Raw genomic sequence first — 23,654 nt, 5'->3', positions numbered from 1 at the left:
AGCTGGCGCTTCCCGGCGCTTCCCAGCTCCATCCCGCCGCAGTGAGCGGCGCTACGGGGAGCGCGGGCCCGGGACAGCGGGGCGCTCTTGTGGCCGGCCTGGGCCGCCCTCCCGCCGCCGTTCCGCTGTCTCGCAGGCCGCCGTCCCGGGCGCAGGATGACCCCTCCGTCTCACTGGGACTTCCCGGTGGAGCTGTGCTGCCGGCCCATGGCGTTCGTCACGCTCACCGGCCTGGACGTGGTGTACAACGCCGTGCACCGCGCCGTGTGGGACGCCTTCTGCGCCAACCGCAGAGCCGACCGCGTCCCCATCTCCTTCAAAGTGCTGCCCGGCGACCACGAGTACCCCAAGTGCCGTACGAAGGTAGCGAGCGGCGCCGGCCCCGGCTGCGCCCCGTCCCGGCGGGCTCCGTGCCGGCCCGCTGCCCCGGCGGGCTCCGGGAGCGGCGGTGCGGGACTCGGCGGCTCCCGGCGGGGAAGGGCCGTGCTCCGCTCCGCCTGGGCTGCCGCCCGCTGGCACCGCGCTCTGCCGGCCCTCGGCTGCCTCTGCCCCCGATGTTGGAGGGAAGTGTGGGAGCTTCAAGGCAGGGAATTATGAGGGCGAAGGGGAAGCCGAGGGCGTTGTGATGGAGCGCTGTGGGTGCATAGGAAGCCCAGGGGTGCCTTAGCTCGTGAGCCAGAAGCAGAGAAAGCCCGTATGGTTTACTTTTTAAAGTACTTGCTACTCCTGTACATAGCATTAAGGTGCTTTGTAAAGTTTGAGCTTTGATGAAACCCGAAATTTAACTCTGGAGAAACTAGACACTTAATGTATCTCAAAAAAACCCTAACCTAACCTCTAAAGCTCTTTTTTACTAAACATTTCACTTTAACTGAGTGAAACACAGCAGAAGGAATATCTCTGCTATTCTTTCTGCTTTGCAACGTCAATGAGTTTAACTGTTATAAAACTACATAATTCCATGATGCTGGTAAAGACAAGGACTCTAAACTGGTGTGTCCTTGCACTGTTTTGAGAGCTCTGTTTTCAACTGAGCCTAGTATTTCATACTAGCCTATATTCTCATACATGGCAGTGTGTGAGACTTGCTCCTAAACTTGACCCTCTTCTCCAGCCTCCCTGGAATCTGTTGTTCTTTGCTGCTAATATCTCAGGCACCAGGCCCTGATGCCTGAGCTACTGAGGGATATGGCTTAATAGGAAGCAAAAGCTTGAGGGGAACAATGTTAAAGGCAAGATGACAAACATATTAAGTGGCAGGAATGTCGAGGATATGCCCTTTCTCCTGCTATAAATGTTTGAAAATGGGTTTTGTAGCTTGCTTCAATATTCTCAATATTTTCAGAGGACATCCTATGAGTGGTATATTCCAAAAGGAATCCTGAAGACTGGTTGGATGAACAAACACCTGAATTTGGTTCCAGCACTTGTGGTGGTGTTCTATGAACTGGACTGGGATGAGCCACAGTGGAAGGAAAAACAGTTGGAGTGTGCTACTCGAGTTGAAATTGTCAGGTAGATTTTTTCACTTGCTTCATTATGTACTGCAAACTAATGTAAGTGTGAATTGCAGAATCTGTTTGCATTCTAGAACATACACTTTGTTTTCTTAAACATAAATTAAGGGGAACTTGAACTTTGCTTTTTAATATACAACTCAAAATAAAGAACTTTTTAATGGTTTATTTGTAAAACCATTACTTATTTTACTTCAGTAAAAACAGCCCCTGAAATTTTTCTTGCTAAACTCAAGACAATTGTTCTGTCCCAAAAGAAGGAAGACAGGATTTTTTGAATGATGGAGTATATTTTGTTGTTTGGCTTTTTCATGTTTGTGGCATTTTTCCAGTGCTTCCATCTAGACTGATTTTTTTTCCTGTTTATTCAGCAATAAGAAGTGAAACCTTGACACTGTGCTATGTTGTTTTTATTTTAGGCAAAGTTTGCAGGGAAGAAATACCAAAGTTGCTGTGGTTTTGATTCAGAAAAAAACACCATTGCCTCCAGGTACTTGAAAACTCTATGCACAGTTGTGGAGTTCTCATTTTTCAGAAGGCCCAGTGGACTGGGCTGACTTTGGTTTGTCACATAATCTGTGCTTCTTCATCTGATGTCATCTACATTCATTAAATGCACCGTGACTGCAGCAAGGTGTAAGATAAAAAGAGCATTCAGGACAGTTGACCCTAAACATTTGATACTTTTATCCCTAACTTCTTCCTCTTAAGTCCAAGTGCATTTTGTGGTACACAGTATCAGAGATGGCTTATATGGTAATACACCTGACCTGCCTTCTTACAAGCAAGCAAATTTTAAACATTGCTTGGGAAAAGCAGTAAAAGCATTGCGAACTTAGAGGAAGAGTGTTTAGTACCTCAGAGGTCTTTTGTCTTAACTTGGTTTTAATTGATAAAATTTTGGAGCCACATGGAACTGTGAAATGTGATACACTTTTAACTTTACATTTCTGTAGAGCTACTGTGTGCTTTCTAGTGTCTGACAAACCATGTTTTGTTTTTTGCTCTACCTGCTGTATGTGTTTGTCTTTCCTGGATGCCATTGTATTTCTCAAGACATGGGATATTTAATTCTGTGAGAGATGGAAAACTTACATCAGACTCGTAATTTTTTGCTAAAAACTGCTAAAAAGTTTCTGCATGTGTTCTGCTGGATGAAGCACATAGTACTCTGAAAGAAACAAGAATGTGCTGTTGGTTTTATCTTTATTAGATTTTTCAGTACTGTTTAGACCTTTTGGTCTACCTAAGGTTCATAACCTGACCTTTAAGCTTTTAGAACTGGTTTGACATTGCAGCACCACGTACCTCTTACTTGTGTTTTCCTTGACTTCTCTAGGGGAAGATGTTATTGCATCAGAGAGGGCTGCAGCTTTGTGTAATGCTTGTGACCTTTCTGGAAAATCCCTCTTTGTGCTTCCCCACACTGATCATCTTGTTGGCTATATTATAAGGTAAGTGTTGTAAAACCCCTGTCTTGCCCTGTTTGCAGAATGTGGCATGGCTTACAGGGCACCTGGCCTGCTGCCAGCAGATGGTGAACACTTGTCTCACAGGGGAAGAGAGATCTGCACACAAGAGTTAGCAGAGCTTACTGAGGGGGCTTTAAACCAGACTTAAAGTGGGAAAGGGATAAAACCAGTTTCACTGGAAATAAGCCTGGAGTCAGCATGCCAGTGTTGGACTGTTGGTGTGCTAGTGAGGGCCTTCATTCTGCTGGCTCAGTGGAGATGATGGAAATCCATGCAGTGTCCAGCTCTGGGCACCTCAGTGCAGGAAAGACACTGAGGTGCCAGAGTGTGTCCGATGAAGGGCAACAGAGCTGGTGAAGGTCAGGAGCAAAAGCCTTCTGAGCAGCAGCTGAGGGAACTGGGGGTCTGTAGCCTGGAGGAAAGGAGGCTTGAGGAAAACCTTATTGCTCTCCACAACTCCCTGAAAGGAAGCTATAGTGGACAGGTTGGTGTCTTCCCCAGGGCTTCCCTTCAAGCTGTAGGATGGGAAGAAATCGCTTAAGTTGCTTCAAGGGAGGTTTAGATTGGTGAAGAAATTTTTCCTAATATCCAAAGGGGTTATCAAGCATTGGAATAAGATGCCTAGGGAAGAGATTAAGTCACCATTGAAGGTGTATTTAAAAGGCATGTGTACTGTGCTTTGGGACAGTAGGATGGGCTTAGTGGTGTGGCTTGGTAACAGGTTGACAGTTACATTTGATGATCTTAAAGGTCTTTTCCAATCTAAACAATTCCATGATTCTGATGGAGAATTTGAGAGATCATAGGTTGAGATGAATGCTATTGGCACTGATTGTAGACCAGCAGTGAATGTTTTACCTGTTTGCTGGAATTCTTCAGGTTATTCTGATGAATTCTGCACAATTTCATTTCTATGTGAGGTTGAGTAATGACAGCCAGAGATGTTGCTTTTAAAGAAATATTTGTCGATATCCCAAGTGGCCTTTTCTACTTCTACACTGGTTTTGGCCCTGCTGGTTTGAAATGATTTTCCATACAAATATGTTTTTAGATTTATCTCTTAACAGGCTTTTGGTTTTTCCCCCACTTTCGCTCCCTGGCCATGTAGTTTTTTCCTTCTGTTTATGTAAAGTGGCATCTATCTGGTTGCAAATATTATGTCTTTGTCATTTTCTACATTTCTTGTGCCTTCTGTTTTGATATTTACATGGACTACAACTTCAAATAATTTAGGAAGGCCTTTCAAAAGCAGATTGAAGAAAGGTAAACATTTTTGTGTAGCTCTAAAAAGAAGGGCTCAAACTAACGAAATCATGTTTTACAATAATTAGTTCTAATTTTCCCATGTATTCTCAGGGAGAAGACAGGTCACAGTCTGAGGTTAACTTTGCTCTCACCTTCATATTTATATATAAACAGTATAATACTCAACATAAATTAATGCTGCTATTGTATCCAGTCTGCTCACAAACTGCCCTGGAATTGATCAGAACAAAGTAACCATTACTTCTAGCTTTTCATATTTTTTTCAATGCTAAATTGAGATTATGGTAACAGAACTGGTACTTCAGCCTTTATTTCCTGCATGTGCCAGTGCTTTTGCATGTATTCCTCTCCTAGATTTTGATCTTGTTCTAGTTGATTTTACTCCTTACAATATATGCTCCTTAGGTCCTCCTCTCATGTTGCATTTGGTGTGCTTGTCCTCTTTGTCCTCTCCCCCCGTGAGTTGCCGTGGGCTATTTCTCTTGCTGACAAGTTTCACTGTTACCTCTGCAACCGAGGTAGCTGTTGATGTTTGGGCAGAATGATGAGACCTAGTCTGTACCCTCAAAATTTTATTTACTGCTGTTTTTTCCTTTCCACTCCTTCCCCCACAGTCCAGCAAACAGATGCAGTTCAGATGCATTCTGTGAGCCTCAGCAGGGTTTTCTTGTTTTGGCTTAAGGGCATCTCTCATCTTTCTATTACCTTGCAAAATCAGAACAGCTTATTCTGAGACTATCTTAAATTAAATACTGGTGTTTGTATGAGAAGTTAGTATGTAAAGCTCTCAACTTACTTGCTCTACTTATTACTACCCTTTTTGTGAAAGATTTTTGTCTGCAGACTGTTATCCTGTGTGGTAACTCAGAGGAGTTTAGTAATGCCGCAAGGTCCTTTGCCAACACTAAAATAAACATGATTAAAAGTAACTTATTTTGAAGAACTTAAGAATTTCTTTGTGGGAGAAACTTTGTGACACTTATGAGCAACTTTGTTTCAGGTTGGAAAATGCTTTCTATGAGCATGCACAGACTTACTATTATACAGAAATAAGAAGAGTTAAATCTCATAAGGAGTTCTTGAACAAAACCACTCACCAGGTAACATTACCCTATTTGTGAAATACTGTGCAATCTATTTTGCATGTTAAAACATGAAAATAAGTATTTGTTATTTAAATGTTTTTATTCTTCCCTTCCATTTAGAGATGTCCTCTCTTAGTATAGGAAGTAAATTTGGTTCTATTTTCTGCAATGTAAACTTTTATTTTGATTGGTTTTGTTCTTACATTTGTCTTTCTCACATCTTCCTTAGAAGAGCTGCAGGACAAAATTAAGTTCTCAGATTAAAAAAAGAAAAACTTCTCATTTATCTACAGGGTTTAGCATATTTGAGTATAGTATCTTAAGTTGTGGGATGTGTTTCCCTTAGATATTTTGTACTCAGAGTTGCAATTGATTTCAGTTTTTAACTTTTGCTTTTCAAATCTACTCAGACACATTATGTTCTGTTGTGATTACCAGCTCTGCTCTCTTAGAAGCTGGAATCCAAGTGGTGAGCTCCAAACCACAATCAGCTCTGTTGGCATAGAGACTTTGGGCTGTTCCAAAGCTTCTCTCTTGTGCCAGGGCAACGGGCTTTGAGTAGATGAAAGCTGTTGAAAGATGACTGCTGTGTCATGGTGAACTATAGGCAGAGCTATTAGGAAACAGTTGCACAGTCACTTGTTTCAAGTCAAGTGCTGTATTATGTAAACTTCTGAAGTTACCACTTGTATCTCTTTGTAGGTAACAAGGTCTGTTTGGATGTTTGTGAATGATGTACACTGGTTGTGTTTTGCAGCTTTTGTTTGTTAGACACCAGTTCAAAATAGCCTTCTTCAGTGAGCTGAAGCAGGATACACAGAATGCTCTCAAGTAAGACTCACGTTACCTTCCCCCACCCTCTCTACCTCAAATTGCTGCTAATCCATAAACTGACAAATATTTTCCTGAATGCAAAATTATTTAAACATGTATGTAAGGGGCAAGTTCTTCACTGGGAAGAATGCTCAGGTTGGAAGGCTGTTTTTCACTGTTGGCAGTCCTGTTCTAGAACTTTATTATCATGTGTGATTTAACTCTAATTATTCCTGCTTAGGAATTACAGAACTGCATATAATCTTGTGCATGAATTGAGGGCTCATGAAACAAATATGCTGGAAATCAAGACCATGGCAGGATTTATAAATTACAAGGTAATAACTGTACTTCTAGTCTTTGACAACTGTTACTTAAAAGAAAAAAGTTGATGCACCTTCAATGGGGAAAAGTTGTAAAGTTCAGTTTTATATTGCTTTTACAGAGATGGATTAGAAAGAGTTATCATTGGAACACCAATTATGCTCAGACTTGCAGAGACTTCTGAATTCCACACAAATAAAGATTCTTAGCTGAAGTTTGGGATTATTTTGAAGGATTTAGGTTCATTTGAGATGCAGTCTTCTGAAAGAATAGGCTCTAACTCTCACTCTGAGCAGGGAGAATGAACACCAGGGCTGCTTGTTCCTTGAATATTTTTGTCTTCTTGCGAAGCTTAGGCCAATTTAGTTCAGTTACTGCTTGTTAGAAGGAAGAAAGTAATTCTCTAAGAATCACTCCAGACTTTCGTGGTATTTTGAGGGCTTTTAGATAAAGCAGAGCTATCCCACCACTTACAAGAATCTTGGAGTTGTATTCCATCAAATTCCATTTGTGAACTGCAGGCTTCTAAATAATGATCTTTCTAGAGGCTCTGAAGTTCCCTGTTATATTTGGCAGTGAGTTATGCACTCTTCTGTTGATGTCTTGGGCAAGAAGGGGATGATAAATAGTATTAGATGAAATAGAGAACCACATGGTTTCAGGTGTAGTACATTATGGTTTACACCTGTAAACCATAAACTGTTCTTCCTTTTTTTTTTTTAGGCAATTTTTGCTCTTCAGAAATATGTAGAATTAGTTGGGGGACTGGTGGGGTTGAGTGCTATTCCTTAGCAGCCTAACAGTGGTTTTTCATTTTACTTTTATCTTTACCTAGATCTGCCGCCTCTGTTTTCAGCATAACACTCCACTGGATGCAATTGCACAGTTCAGGAAGCATATTGACCTATGCAAGAAAAAAATAGGAAGTGCAGAACTGGCTTTTGAGCATGCTGCCTGGATGTCTAAACAGTATGTTTTTGCTTAGTAGTGTTTTAGACAAACAGTGAACTTCAAAAGGTTTACTTGTCTAGACAAGATACCAAGTCTTAGTTCTCTAAGAGATGCACAAGAACATAAAATACACTGTTGTTCTGTTTTGCATTGATTATTGACTGTTTTTCTCTTTGAATGAACAGAGTATGAACAAATGCAGCCATAGAACTTAGATGTGTCTTGAGTAACCAGAACTTTTATTTGTAGGGTACTTTTCATTCATATTGCTGTTCTATACACAGTCTTGGTTATGAACGTTTTGGGTTTTTTTAACAGGTTTCAGGCCTTTGGTGACTTGTTTGATGAAGCAATTAAGCTGGGATTGACAGCAATTCAAACTCAGAATCCAGGTTTCTATTACCAGCAGGCAGCTTACTATGCACAGGAACGGAAACAACTAGCAAGTATGCTATGTAACCATGATGTAAGTTGGGAGGGAGAAAATGCTTTGTAATTAACCACATAGTGAAATCCCTAAAGTAGTCTTAAATGGAAGTAGAACAATCTGTAATATCTGTAAATTAAATCCTAGTAAAGGACATGTGTCTTTGTGATGCTTGTTAACATTACATGCATTTGTATTGTATGGAAAAAGTTGCCTCAGGACAAATACATCAGTATTTATTTATTTACAAATAATTCTGACATGTTTAAAAATTTTTTTTAAAATATATTTTTGCATCTCTGGATACTTGAGAACTGACTTTGTTTTTTTGGTATATTTACATATGCACTGTGTCTGGTGACTTACAGGAAGCAGAGAAACAAGAGCATTGGTACTAGGATATGGGGGGGTATTGTTTTAATATTTTTCTAACACTTACCTGGCAGAAGATGAAACAGGAACCTTTTTAATTGCTGTATTTGAATTTCCAGCCCTCTGTGCCATATCCCAATCCAGATCCCCTGGAAACACAAACTGGAGTGCTTGACTTCTATGGGCAAAGACCATGGCGGCAAGGAATACTGAGTATGTTTCTCTACTGCTGTGGAAATAGGAGCTTGAATCCTTATTTGAGATCAGATTAGGAAAGGACTAATTTGTCTTAACATACACACTTTAAATGTTAAAATGTGCAGTATAAAGACTAAGTGGTTTGACTGTAATTTGCTGATTTTTTGGTAGATTCTTAAAAGCATGGGGAAAGATAGTTGTGCTCTAGAATTTCCCTTCTAGAGAGATATAGCTGCATGTGAGGTAATAGAATGTGTGAATGTGTTTGAGTTGAAGCTTGCATAGCATATTGCTTATGGTATAAATTGTTCCCTTTGGGTCTGGACAGAATTCTGATTTCATGGGTTTTTTCATTGTCTTATGCAGGCTTTGATCTTTCTGATCCTGAAAAGGAGAAGATGGGGATTTTATCCCTACAGCTAAAAGAGAAAAATGTTCTTCATTCAGTAAGTTTTATTATTTAAAAAAAAAAAAAAAAAGAAATCTGTTGTTTTAACATGACTCTAATGTTTGCATATATAATGATATTGGTAATGGTGTTATCCACTAGGAGCTAATAATCACTTTGTTGAGTAATGCTGTCGCACAATTCAAGAAGTACAAATGTCCAAGAATGAAGAGTCATTTGAGTAAGTATAGATAATCAGATGCATTTTTAAAATTTAATTTTGCAAAGGTTTTCAGTAGTGATCTGGATTTTTTTTTTCAGTGGTTCAAATGGGAGAAGAATATTACTATGCTAAAGATTATGCCAAAGCTTTGAAGTGAGTATCATTCATGATTGCTTCTTTTATGTGCTGCCTTCTCACTAAGATCCCATGTTTTATTGCTATGGAATAATGTTGGAAGCTTGTATGACATGCTTTGTATCTGGTTGTGATTGAAGGACAACCTGTTGAGTCTATGAACCCCACTTATATTAAAGAAACTAAAACAGATGAGTCAGTTATTACAGCATAAAAACTTCCTGCTCTGAGCTGTTGTGGGGATTTGCCATATTGGGCAAATTATCTATTTCTTACTCGCTGATTGAGTGCTGTCTGTCTCTCTTGTTTGAAGTAGGAGAGATGTATTTGCTTGTTTGTAGGTAACTGGAGTTTACATGGAAGAGAAGATAGGCTAGGATAAGCAGATCAATTTGTGTCAAGTCTGATTGTTCCATGAACAAGCATTTTTTGTTTATGTTAGGTAGATTTTTCTGAAGTAGGCAGAAATTCTTGTCTTGAATAGTTGAGAAGAGTTTAAAAAATTACTGCTTAGCTAGTAACAGCAAACAGTGGTCAGTATTAGGAACATATTAAGGTGTGTGGTTTTGCCTGATAAAGATTGATGTGTATGTTGTGGACCTTTGCACCCTTGAAGGGGAATAGGAAAGAAAGGAAACATCTTGGCTTAAGGAACATTAAATTTCTTCTTCTCTTGGACTAAGGCAATTCTGTCCAGTTGCTGTTTTGCTAGTTCTATGTGTGAGGACAGATGAGTTGTCTTGTGAAAATATTTCTATCTAGAAATAGAAAATTCAGGGAATAAATATTTCTTTATCATAGTTTCATGCTGGTTTTGATAAATCATTGCCTTGTATAAACAATAGACTTTAATCTAGCATTTGTATTAGTGAAAATGAATTTTGTATTAATGATACCAAAAAATGCATGCTTCTAAAAAGTATTGGTGAGCATAACTTGTTTCCTCTCAACCTTGTTGTGTTGCAGGCTGTTGGATTATGTTATGTGTGATTATCGCAGCGAAGGATGGTGGACCCTCCTCACCTCCATACTGACAACAGCACTCAAATGTTCATATCTGATGGCCCAGCTGAAAGATTATATCACATACTCTTTAGAGCTACTGGGCAGAGGTATTCTTCTTTGAATGTTTTGAAATATGACAAATCATTGTCAGACACAGTGCTTACAGTACTTCAAATTATTTGACTACAAAAAACTGTGTACTTGTGATGGATTTTCACTACTTTCTGTGCTGCACTGGGAGTTGAGTTGTCTTTCTTCTATTATAAAATTCATTGCATTCAAATAGACTGTGTTAGGATATCTGAGATGCAGAGCTTCATTTGAGACTGTTCAAATAATGTAACAGGAACTTCCTGAGCTTTGGGATGGCAAAGAACAGTAGTACAGCTAAAAGAGAAAAACATTTTTTCCTAGTAACAAACCTAACACAATTTTTCTGGACTTTAATATCCCAAATATGCTTCTCCAAGACTCTTTCTAGAACTCTGCTGATGAAGTATGTATGTGGGATGTTTTAGGGGAAAAATGTGGCATAGGGTGGTTCCACAGTAAAAATGCAAGCACTGGTCTGTGTAATGCCTGCTCCTTGACAATGCAGAAATAATCCTTTGGGTTCCTAAATTGCTAATACCACTATTAGTGCAGGTGTGGGAAAAATGGCTTTGCATCTTCCTAGAGCTAGCCAGGCTATGCTGCTTTGTATTGAAGAATAGAAAATGATGCAAAACTACATTTCTTCAAGAAAAGAATGCTTATTTTAAGTAGTCCTTGTTTCTTCCTGTCACCCACTGTACTTGGTTTTTCCAATATTATCTGAGCTGGCCTCTTTGGAGTTCCAGACTTGTCTATGCTTTCTTCTGTTTTTAAACATAAACGACAAGGAGACATAAGCATTATTCTTCTGAGGCTTTGTTCCAATAAATTGCAAAATGCTTATCTAATAGAAAGATATTTTACTTGGTTCCAGTGAAAGTAAGAGGAAACATTTAAAATGGGAATGTCCTTTGTTATGGTAGATGAATGTTGGAATTTTTTTTCCCTGGAACGTGTTGTTTGAATGATGCAATCTGAGGGTAAGATTTACTGTTAAGTTAAGAGAAAAGTAGAGACCTTTGCTTCTGTCTTGTAATCTTTGTTTTGTTCTCTTTATTAGCATCTACTCTTAAAGAAGATCAGAAATCCCGAATAGAAAAAAATCTCATAAAAGTTCTGATGGTAAGTGGCAGAACTCCTATTCCCCTTTCAAATAATGCTAGGAGTGGTCAGTGTCTGATAACCTTCTTTTGTTGTTCTTTGTAATCCTTTGCCTGCATACAGAATGAAAGCCCTGATCCTGAACCCGATTGTGATGCTGCTGCTGTGAAAGCATCACAGAAATTGTGGGCTGACCGTGTTTCCTTGGCAGGCAGTAACATTTTTACAATAGAAGTCCAAGATTTTATACCATTTGGTAAGTAAGAAAGCAAATTTACACTAGATCATAAATTTGGATTACACCTTGAAAGTAACTAACTAGGATGAAAATATGAAGGATATGTTAAAACTAACAACAGTGTTCCAGCCTTGCTCTGTTCCTTGTCTAAATCAACAAGATAAATAATGAGAGAAGTTGGTGGTCTCTTATCCCTGGTATGGATTACTAAAGAATTCCCTGTTTTTTGAAAGACTTCTGATATTCAGGTGTCCTGTGAAGTAGGATTCTGAGGAAAGAGGGCAGAGTGTGTGCAAAGTAATACTTGCCATCGAAAAGGGAGCATGCATGATATCCAGATGTACAGGACTGTCTGTTTTTTGCTGGACATCTGCATCTCCTCTCCTGTCCAAAGGTTTTGGCCAAGTGCTGAAAAATGCCTTTCTGTGGCAGTGTTAGTTGCCAGATTTGTCCTTGCAAAACAGAGTTGTAAGAGTGTACACAGAACAATTCTTGCCACAATCATTTCAGGAGTGTGCTTCTGGAATTTAATGTTATAGTTTGTTTAACATCTACTTCTTGTTTCTTTTTGCTTTTCCTTTTTATTTTCTTTTTTAATTCCAGTACAGTGCAAAGCAAAATTTCTTGCTCCTAGTTTTCATGTTAATGTTCCTGTGCAGTTTGATGTGTACTTGAGAGCTGATTGTCCTCATCCTATCAGGTTTTCTAAGCTCTGCATCAGTTTCAATAATCAGGTACCTATATTCTAACTATATCTGACCTAGTGATAGAAACTGATAATAAGAATGGAATAACATTTTATTGGTTTTAAACATTAAAAAAAATTGGTTTTGCCTAAAATTATGTTAAGACTAAAGCTGAAAGATGTCTGGGTTTTTAATACATTATCTGTTGCTTTTGACAAATATATTGGTACTGGAATAAGACTGTTTGGTTAGTTCATCTGTCAAGCTTTTTATGAAGCTTGCTAAAGTTTCAGAAGGATCATTTTAATGTCTTATTTCTTCTGATTCATTAAGTTATATTAATATAATGGATATCTTGTGTCAAAGAATTGCAGTGTAATTACTAGCTAGTTTAACTTTGATATTCTGAAAAGTCAGAAAAACCCATACAGTTTGATCCAGTGACACAGAGCTTTAATATTTGCTACATTGCCATTACTCTCTAAAGATGTCTTCTGAATGAATGTATCAACTTTTTTCCCCATTGCTCCATTGCAGGATTACAACCAATACTGTGTTGTAGAAGAAGCCTATCAGAAAAGTGATATTCTAGAACAGTCATCACAAGGAACAATGTGCTTAGTGCCTGGCAAAACAAGAAAGTTCTCTTTCAAATTTGTTGCAAAAACTGAAGATGTAGGAAAGAAGATTGAGGTTTGTCCTTTTGTTTTGTACCCTTCTTACTGTTACATACAATGAACTCAATCTACAATGCACCCCTATTCTAGCACCAGTTAAAAAGTCACTGCAGTTCTGAATGTCTGAATTCTTGAAACTGAGTATCAAAAGTGAGTGAAACTGTTGATAATGACAAAACATTAAGAAAACCAGAAAAACTGAAGAAAATGTTATCATTTTTTTAAAAGATGAGTAGTACTTAAAAAGTGAGTGGTGGTATAGTACTATGGGAGAGTAGGAAATTACAACCTATTACACTGCTTGCACCTGAACACAGATCCTTTTTCCACTGCTGTCTCATTAAATGAAATCCTGGGGTGGTGAGGTCCTCAGTCTCCAAGCTGTCAGAAGCTTTCTGATGGTACATGTATTTATGATGTCTGTCTGTGTTGGAAAACTACATTCCTACAGCAGGTGATCAGAAGACTCACCAATTTTGTGATAGGCGTTTAAATTTGTGTCTGTCAGATCACATCTGTGGATTTGATCCTGGGAAGTGAATCTGGCCGCTGTGTGGTTCTGAACTGGCGAGGAGGAGGGGGAGATGCTTCCTCCTCTCAGGAAGCACTGCAGGCAGCACGGTCCTTCAAGAGAAGACCCAAGCTTCCAGACAATGAGGTGCACTGGGACACTTTGACCATTCAGGCCAGCACGATGTGAGTAACTGGGGTTCCAGACTGGTCTTTTTTTTATTGAGTTGTTCTCATCATGTTGTTTTTCAGGAGTCTCACACCTCTTAATTTAATAGGCCATCAGTTGGGGGAACTTTTATACAATAGGGTGCTTTAGCCTCCTTTAAACTAGGCTTAAAAGCAGGTTATTTAAGAAAGATACAATAACTGAGTCTTTTCTCTTAAAGGATTATTTCTAGAGTGCCGAACATTTCTGTTCAGCTCCGTCATGAACCTCCTGCCCTGACTAATGAAATGTATTGTTTGATTGTGACAGTCCAGTCACATGAGGAGACAGTGGCCAAAGATGTCAAGCTTACAGCAGGTTTAAAGCCAGGTATTTGGGGTTATTTTCTTTTGATTCAACAGTCTCATAATTGACTCCTTTTTGTGGATGCAGTGCAGAGAAATACAGTAAACTGGTTTTATGCAGTAATTAAAAGCCAAAACAAAGTGAAAGTTGGGAATGATGAAATACCACTGGTAAGAGCAGCAGCTAACAGACTCATTCAGTTCTGATTATTTTAACCACTGCTTGTCTGTGGTGATTACATAGGTATTTTCAGAATATAAATCTTTAGAAGTTTGAAAGAAAACATGCAAGTTTTTCTATTCTTTTCTAACTTTTTATTCTGTTTGCTTGTTACTAAAGTTGTCTTTTCCCCAGACAGAGATCTTTTCCTTGCTGAGCTGAAAGCACTGGACAGTGCTAGATCAATGTTTTCTAAGTATAGACTTTGTGGGTTTTCTCTCACACCCACCCTGGTTTTTTTGTTTTCCCTGCCCTGGACAACATGGTTTGGTTTTTAAACCACTTGAAATTTGGGGAACAATGGAGCACTGAAGCAATATTTCTTAAAAAGCAAAGGAAAAAAATGCATATATTGTATGTCTGAGTCCTAGCTGTCTCTATGTAGATATTGCTGACAGTTTTCAGTGTGTGAAGCCCAAATGTTATACTCAGTATTCATCTTTGTAGCAATTCTCCTGAAAGACAAAAGTATTTAAAAGTATTTTTTCAGTCACTAGAATATAGGATGCCATACATTCTGTGTATTCTGAAATAGAGTTTTCTGTAGAGTTGTATGGTTCATTAAAGTCACTGGAGTATTCTTGAAACTTGTTTAATTGGATGTTTGGGCTTGGCTCCTAAAGCACTGTTTAATAGATGGTCTTTGTTGTTCCTAGTTGGTTTTTTTTTCCTTGCTTGATCTAATCTCTTTAACATGGGATATGCAAGGTCAGTGTGGGTTTGCTGATTGCATTAAAAGAACAATTGAAATCTGACATTTCACTTATAGGGAAGGTGATGTATTTTCCACAGTAGTAACTCTTTGGCAAGATGTGGCTTGTTTTGCTTTGAGAGTTATGCCATATAATTGCAGTAATGCATTATTCTAATTAAGCTCTGACTGAAGAATGGTGTCATTTAACATCTATACATTTCTTTTTATGTACTTTCAACACTGACTTGAAAGAAACATTTTTAAAATATGTGAAATCATTAAACCACGTTCTTGAAAACAAAAGAATCACAGAAAAGTAAAACTTCCTTTGTACTTCATTATAGAATATCAAGAAAAACTCGGATCACATAATCCTGTTGTATTACATAGATGGTAGGCAATATCTAGATATAATTTGTGATTTTTGAGATTTTTTTTTTCTAGCCCAAAGAGATGTAACAATAAACTTGCAAGGGTACAAATGCTTCCAAAACTTGGAGAATTTTGAGGTGTTGTCAAATCAATCTTCTGCTGGTACTTTTGAGAGAATCTTGACAAAATGAACTGTGTTAATTCCTCATGCATTGCTTTTAGAGATTTTTTTAAATTTTTTTTCATTTTAGTTATTGTTTTCATGCTTTAGTGATGTAAGCCTGTGTGGATATGAAGACTGTTTTTAATCCTAGGGCAAGATGCTAACCTGACTCAGAAAACTCAGGTGACTCTTCATGGAACAGATGCATGTGATGACTCTTTTCCTGCACTGCTTCCTGATATCCCTGTAGGAGACTTGCAACCAGGGGAAAAGGTCAAGGCTTAAACCTTTCTTCTCTATCACACTCAAGAAAATAGGGACCAACTGATAAAAGACTCCCTTAGACAGACTTCAGTTTACTTTCTGGTATCTGAACCAATAAATTAAATGCTTATGGCATATTTTGCCTACTGTTTAGATGTAGTTTAGTATTATTTTAATGAGATCATCTTTTGGACTAAATTGGAGAATAAGGTATGTTCTGGGTTTGATGATACAGCTGAGAGATAAGAAATAAGGAGGCTAACTTCAACTGCTAATGAAATGCACTGCTTAATGGACAGTAGATAATAGTCAGCAAGTGTGTTCAAGATGCTAGAGGATCAAATATGCACTAAACTGAAGTTGTGACTAATTAGTTAGAAGTTGGTTATGTCATGTACTACAGTTATGGTTCTTTTTTTGTATTCTTAAGTAACAGACAAGTATCTGGAACAAATCCAGTGAAGCAACTGGAGTTGTGCTGGTCTGGTTAAAAACATTTGCTGCATGATCCAGATTGTGCATTCTAGGAGATGCATTATGGTCAAAATAATAATAATAAATAATAAATGAATAAATAAAAATAATAAATAATTCTACTGTTGCCCTGTTGGACTAAGTCAGATAATTAACAACTTTTGGACAGCTCTAGCCCTAATTAATGTAGTTTAGCTATAGCTCACAGAGTCTCCTTTTATTTGCAGCTGGAAAAACCAATATACATCCGTTGTGGAACAGTTGGTGCAAGAATGTTTCTGTTTTATATTTCTTACTTAATCAACACTGTTGTAGAGGGGAAAGAAATCCTCTGCAGGTGTCACCGGGTAGGTTTTAAAGATGCACTGTTTGCATTTTATACGGATAAATCTGTGAAATACAAGAAATATTCTAAAAGCTGTAATTTTGAGTATCTTAGAAACTTTTCCAGGAGATAGAATAAATGCTAAGTCAGCAGTATGGTTGCCCTTTTTAGCATGAGCAGTTCTGTAGTGATTAGCAGAGGAAAAGTTTTCTATATTTGTTCGTAAATATCTTTAAAGAGACATTCTTCCTTGGGGAGGACTGATTAAAATAACAATTAAAAGTAACTTTATATTAATATAATCTTTGACATCAATAGCCAGGCCTTAAGTTGACTATAACTTTTTTCCTCTATTCTTCCCATCTCTTTTGTTGTTTCTAAAGGATGAAACTGTAACCATAGACACAGTATTTCCTTTTGATGTTGCTGTCAAATTTGTCTCCACAAAGGTATGTGTGTGAAAAGTTGTTCATGTTTTGGAATCACAGCACTTTGGAGTCACACCCTGTTTAGTTAGAAATAGTCAGAGCTTGTGTGTGTCTCTACAGCTGGAGCACTTGGACAGAGTATTTGCAGATATACCATTTCTGCTGATGACAGACATCCTGAGTGCCTCTCCTTGGCCTCTCACTATTGTAACAAGCAAGTTGCAGCTGTCAGCTTCCATGACCCCAGTAGATCAACTGGAATCTTATGTGGAGAATGGTAAGTTTCCTTAGAGTATGTTCTCTGTCAGGAGGATACTTTTTGCATAAATTGGGAGTAATAAAGGGGGACACTTTAAATAATGTTTGTTTATTGAATTGGAAGTGGAAGACAGCTGCTTAGTACTTTAGTTGCTTGCCAGAATACAACTTGGACAGCAGCATGCTTTAGAATTTAGTTCTGCTTCACTAGGTCAACTAAATAGACTTGGATGATGGATGGTAAAAAAATTCTGATTATAATAGACATGAGGGGAAGCACCTGAAATACTTCTGAAATGCAACTTCTTAGGTATCCATATCAAAAGATACTCAATATTTCCAGTGTTTCTGGGCCATATATACTTTCTGGAATGCACTTTACCATGTGATAGAGGCAGTATCCAAAGGCCAGTGATCCAAGTCCATGATTACTATCACAAAACTGAAAAATGTGAAGATAGAAAGGGTAGGTTATAAAGAACAACTGGTAGTAGCCAACTTTTTTTTAATATTACCACAGTTTAGTAACTTATTATTTGCATTTTAAAAAGTTATCTTGGTGATCTCAGCCATTAAAACTGCAGGGTGTTAGCTTTGAAGTTAAATAATTGGAGTACTTAAAAGTAGAGCTGATCCAACATCTTCCAACAAAACACCTTCTTTGCATTTGTGGCATCAGAGATGTGAATTATGTCTGCTGTCAAAACTGTGGATGCAATGAGCTATTCTGGGTGGCTGCCATGTGGGACAGCTGTCCACTCCTGTAATCAAGGACCTGCAAGGCTCTACTTGATCTGTTGATTCAAGGATTGCCTGGCAAAAAGCAATTATTTCCTAGATCCTTTCCTCTTCAAACTATGATATTTCATCTTCAGCTCTGGCACTTTGTGCTTCATGGCTTCTGGCTGGTGCTCAGAAAGAGCTAAGTGCCAGGACATGGCAACCATGTAGGTATCAAGTGTTCAGCTGTCCATCTTTTGGCTGATGGGTTTTTTTTAATATTAATGATAAATTTTGAAAGACCAAAACCTATTTTCTTATTACTTTTTTAAAATCACTCTCTACATGCAAAGGCACTCTTTTTTTTAGTTTATTTGAGTGGACCAACAAAGAAAAGAAGAAAAGTGAGAATTCAGTTTCACTGAAAAGCCTGTAGATATTTCTTGTATTCCTTCTCTTCCCCTGCCCTCATCCATTTCAGAGGGAGAGGGGATGTGTCCATGTTAATTTTAATTTTCAAGCATTAGAGGCATCTTATGCTGATGTCTTGGAATCTGCTGTAGAAGTGTAGAATTTGAATTGACATTATTTTGCTTTTTGTGTGTGTTTATGAACTCTAAATTTGCAATGATTCATTCTATGTGTACATTAAAGATATTATAATGCTGTTCATGAAGTAAAGTGACATATATTTGTGTATGTTACCCTTTCATGTATTAGAATACTTCCCAATCTATTGGATTTATACATTATATAGGTATACTTTGCAAAGCACTTGAAAGGCCTTTCTGGCTGAATGCTTGTGTTTGTGTCATATTGCATTTCTAGGCTTGGTGGCTTAGGCTGTTATTATGCTTTGATTTTAAACAAAATCTTGCTGATAGTTGTTTTACAGACAGGTGAGAGTGCCAGTGAGTGCTTTTGCCTTCGATGTCCTCCAGTTACTAATGCTAGTGGAGTGGCAACTGGATGTTATATAATTTCCTGGAAGAGGTAAGCATCTCTTGGCCTTGATAAGGAGAGAAGTAAGCTGATTTGGTTTTAGGAATGATAGTAAGATGTTGGGTTTGGGTTTTTTTGGGAATGAGGAGGAGTGCAAAAAATGAAAAAAAAGTTCTGTATTTTCCTGTAACAAGCACTGTTTAGACTTTGGACCTACTAATTACTACTTAATTTGTATACTTACTTGATAGTTTATGTAGTGTAATGTTCAACATGGTCTGCATTTGACTTTTTCCTGCAGAAGTTCACCTGTGGAAAGTGTCCCTGTTGTTAACACAGTCATCACTCTGCCACATGTGATTGTAGAGAGCATTCCCCTCCATGTTAATGCAGGTAATATTGATTTGGCAACATACATGTCCTAATTAGAATTTCAAAGACTGACAAAATTTTTACAGCACCCAGAGCTGTAAAATTTACTGTAGCAAAATACAGAAAAGTGGTACTGAATATTATGGAGCTAGAGAAAGATACTCCCTCAAGGTTTGCTCTTCTTTCCCCTTGAGGAGAAGAGGAGGTTGGTAGTTGCACAAATGTGTTCTCCTAAAAGCTGTCAATGGAGCTGACATAATACTCAATGTGTGTTATGTGGCAGCCCAGAGGCTGGAGTTTGCTCTGCTGATGCTGCCTTCCCAGTAGGTTTCTCTAGATGCCTATGGCAACAGTTGTTCCATCCACCCACGTTCTGGGTGCATCCCAGGAAGAAACAGACTGGAGGGCTGGAGATGCTTGTTGGCAGGTGAAATGTTTCTTTTGTAGCACTTCACCTGCACAAGAACAGAGGGAGGTTGAAATGCCCACCAAACACACATCATTTCAATGCTTTCCTCAGCTTGGTTTCATTCATTTACTGAGATTCTTCTACTATCCTCCTCTCCTGATACGCTTTGAAGGAGCTTCCTGACAGTATCTGATTAGATTTTGGTAAGCTGAAAATAGTCAGCAGCAATGGAAGTGATTTCCTAGTTAGTATTCTTGGGCAGTGTTAGCAGCTGGGAGGTTTGTAACTAGATTTTGAAACATGGTACTGAAAAACTCTAATAAAGCTGTGTTCTGTTGTTTAATCTGTTTCTAAAAAATCTCGTCAGAAGGACTTTAGCTGCCTAGTGCTTATATCTTTTTTCCTTGATTTTTCACTGCTTTTTTGCAATAGACTTCTTTTTTTTTTTTTGATTGTAACTTGAAGATGTGTTTTGTGTTTGAGATAACTTACTTTCTCTCCAAAGATCTGCCATCGTTTGGTCGAGTCCGAGAGTCCTTACCTGTGAGGTATCACCTGCAAAATAAAACCAATTTAGTCCAGGATGTGGAGGTGTCTGTGGAACCCAGTGATGCCTTCATGTTCTCTGGCCTTAAGCAGGTACAGAATTGTTACATCCACTGATCCTGCTGGTAGTGAAGAGTACATTGATTAGACTTACACTGATGTACAGAGAGGATAAACTCATTGGTTTTTAGATGTTTAAAGTATGGCAAATTCTGTCTGGAAGAATATATGAACGCAGATTCAATTTTGGGCTAGATGGAAGCCTGTCTAGGAGCTGTTTGTCATGTCATTCACAGGTAACATGTTGTTTTGGTATAGAAGCAATACTTCAACTAGAATTGGAAATTAGTTGCATTCTTTCCAGCTTCAGAAAGTAACCAGTGCATAAATAGAAAATAGGCAGAGCTTTTGAACACAGAACTTACCTATGGTTGTGGCTTTCTTTTCTTCTTTTGTTAAGATCCGGCTCCGGATCCTCCCTGGCTCTGAGCAGGAGATGCTGTATAACTTCTATCCCCTGATGGCTGGCTATCAGCAGTTACCTTCTCTGCACGTTAACCTGCTGAGGTTCCCTAACTTCACCAACCAGCTGCTCAGGCGGTTCATACCAACACACATTTTTGTAAAGGTAAGGCTGAGAGGAGTCACTTGTGTTTCAAGGCTCCCCTTGGGGCTGCTCACATTCTGGGGACAGCCACCCCAGCTGTGTTCAAAGCTGAGTGTCTCTAAGCAGGCTAAAATGTCCAGCTTGTAACAGGGTCATTTGCTTTGAAAAATCTTGTGTTGTGCATTGGTGTTGTCAGCCAAAATCTTTAGGAAGTTTGTTTCAGTGCAGTATGTATTTGGTTACCACTAGGTGAATGAGCTGAATGTGCTTGACATGTCCCTGATGTTCTGTTCCATGTCTGACTCTGTAAAAGGAGTTTTAAAATTGCCTCTATTTTGAGCACAGTAGAGCAAGCTAAGTAACCAAATACTTTTAATACCATGATTCATAGCACTTCTGAAAAAAGTGTTTGAGCAACTCATATGACTAAGTTCAGAGACACTGTAGCATCCCACACATCCATAAATAACTTCTAAAAGCACATTCTGTCAGTGAATCAGTCTAGAATTTTTTTTTCATAGGTGGTATAACACTGAAAACAGTTCAATCATGCCATGAAAAACAGATCTTTTTACTTTTTAAGAATCATTTAAATCCATTTGCCCAAAACAGTGCTTTCTCATTCCACTGCTGCTGTCTCCAGAATATTTGTTCACTTTTTATTCAGACTCTTAACAAGCAAGGAGCCCAAATACTTGTTTATATGATTTGAGATGTACTTATTCAAAAATATGCAATCATGTTCCTAGGAAATTGGCCTGGTGTTATTTGAATTTTGTTTTAATCAAAAGAGATAGGCAGAACTTACTTTTTGAGTGTGCTGACAGTCACTGGCTCTTCAAGACTGGTAGTCAGGGTGTCCTCCTAAGAAAATAGAAGAGGCATTTTTTCTCATAAGCATGGTGTTCATAAAACTCCTGTGGACTCTCAAGCTTCAGAATTCTTTGCTTTTGCTTTGGAGTTGTAAGAACATCAGAAAACCTTATTGTAAGGATGCCTTTCCTTCTTTAGAACTTCTTCCTTGCTCTCTTCTATCTCTAGTGATGTTGCTTAAAATTTCTCCAAGAAACTGTCAGTCTAATTCCTGTTTTACACATTAATATTTATCAGCTTTGTATACTGCAGTAATGTTCAGAGCTCTGATCAGCCAGGCCTTGTCTAAGCTGTGCACATGTGTGTGGAGGAGGCATTTACCAGGGCAGTTGAGGAGCTGAGGCCTCCAGGGGCCAAACTGAAATTTCATTTGGATGTCCTGTGTGTTTGTGCCACTGTTGGAAACCTTTAGGAGTAGGATAAGCTTGATGCTACAATGCAGAGCTACATTGACAACACACTGTGTTGCAGAGTTAGTTTCCAAGTAGTCTATCTTTTCTGCCTGGGTGTGGGTTTTTTGGTTGGGTTTGGATTTTTGAGGGAAGGTTGTTTGGGTGGCTTGTTTTGTTTTAGTTTTTTTTAATTCTCTGTCTTTATTTTCTTAAAGCCTCAGGGTCGCCAAGCAGATGACAACTCGATTGCAGCTGCATAACTTTGAGACCTGTACCTCTGCACCTAAAGAAATGGGATGTTGCACAGAATATGTAAAGCTCACTTTGATCAAACCATAAGAATTCAATTTTATTTTGAAATTACAACTCTTAGCAGAACTAATGTTTAAAAAAAAGCTAGTGTTTCATAGACTTTCTTTAGGGAATAAACACATGGGGAAATCTTGGTGCTTTATTTAACAGGAGCATTCTTTTGAAGTTAATTTTGAATGTCAAACTCTGAAAAGTGTTATTGAGGCATATTAAATGTCTTGAATATTTAAGAAATGCTAATTCATTTGACCAAACCTGAAAGATGTTTTCACAGTTAACAGTGCAAAGTGCAAAGTTTGTATTTACTATTAAAAAAAAATTACCATTTTTTACAGAAGTTTGTCCTGTGCCACTTGCGTTGAAGACAGAGCAGGTTGTGCAGTAGCACTGTAAATTACAGATGGCTACATCTTACTGTTGCAATTGAGCAGCTTACTAGTCCTTTAAAACCATAACTCTCAAAAGGCACTATTTCTCCTAGGTAAGCCATACATCCAATTTTGAATTCAGCAGCAAGTTTAAAGAACAGAGATTCAGTCATACCAGTTGGACTATCCAACCTGGAGCTGGTGTGATTTGGGGTTACTTCTACACACAGTTTCCAGATTAAAAACATGTCTTGATATGCTCCTGCTGTGTGAATTTAAAAAATAAACATCCTACTGTTGTACAGCTCTGGATGAACTGGTGTGTAAAGTACAGTAAAATATGTATATATAAAAAAAGGCATTGTGAAAATTTGTGTTGTTTAACTTTCTAAATAATTACATTTTGATTGCTTGGGAAATACCTTATTTATTGTCAAAGTGAAGTTCTAATAAACTGCTTGTGACAGAGTACTTGTGAAGCTGTCCCTAACTGCATTGCTTTCACAGTTTTTTTGTAACTGATCTCACTTGTGAACTGATACATCCATCTTTGGCATTGAGGTCCAAAAGAACAGCTGGGATACTTGAAGGAAAGCATGAGTGAAGTCCTGAAAAAATATGTGTGAGGATATGCTGTTTTTCCATGGAGTGCAGAGGTAGCTGTATTATGAGGGTTTTTCCAATGTATAGATGGGGATGAGAAGATGACTGACAAACTGTGCTGGGAAGAACAAATTAAACCTTCCTTATTCTTTGCTTAAATGTGCTGAACTAAGTGGCAGTCATGGAATAGGTATCTTATCTTTGTCTTTTATTTTAGGGGTTGTTTTTTTTTCAGAGTGGAAAATGTATTTCTTTTCCAGATATTTTTTTTCTCTTAAGTAATCACTCAGGTTGCAGCAATGCTGGCACCTCTGTTAC

The 23,654-nt window shown here is 38.3% G+C and overlaps 1 protein-coding gene across 1 annotated transcript; it reads left to right on the top strand.

The window, feature by feature from the left end:
- The first annotated feature begins 50 nt into the window (after positions 1 to 50).
- TRAPPC11 (trafficking protein particle complex subunit 11) lies at positions 51 to 23,204 on the top strand. The gene is made up of 29 exons (XM_054295653.1): positions 51 to 363; positions 1,346 to 1,515; positions 1,937 to 2,007; positions 2,857 to 2,971; positions 5,256 to 5,355; positions 6,098 to 6,171; positions 6,395 to 6,491; positions 7,313 to 7,446; positions 7,747 to 7,894; positions 8,347 to 8,440; positions 8,792 to 8,871; positions 8,976 to 9,054; positions 9,135 to 9,189; positions 10,138 to 10,283; positions 11,330 to 11,391; positions 11,494 to 11,626; positions 12,212 to 12,342; positions 12,832 to 12,987; positions 13,480 to 13,667; positions 13,871 to 14,019; positions 15,595 to 15,716; positions 16,409 to 16,528; positions 16,890 to 16,955; positions 17,055 to 17,211; positions 18,797 to 18,905; positions 19,156 to 19,247; positions 20,141 to 20,274; positions 20,642 to 20,809; positions 22,269 to 23,204. The coding sequence occupies exons 1-29, from the start codon at positions 157 to 159 to the stop codon at positions 22,311 to 22,313; spliced, it is 3,402 nt and encodes a 1,133-aa protein (XP_054151628.1). The 5' UTR covers positions 51 to 156; the 3' UTR covers positions 22,314 to 23,204.
- The last annotated feature ends 450 nt before the right edge of the window (positions 23,205 to 23,654 follow it).

This window comes from Melozone crissalis, unplaced genomic scaffold (assembly GCF_028551555.1).
Source record: "Melozone crissalis strain CALT ecotype California unplaced genomic scaffold, PUWL_Pcris_2 ptg000006l_1, whole genome shotgun sequence".
NCBI lineage: Eukaryota > Metazoa > Chordata > Aves > Passeriformes > Passerellidae > Melozone > Melozone crissalis.
The sequence above is the reverse complement of the archived record's forward strand: the minus strand, read 5'-3'. Positions and strand labels throughout refer to the sequence as shown.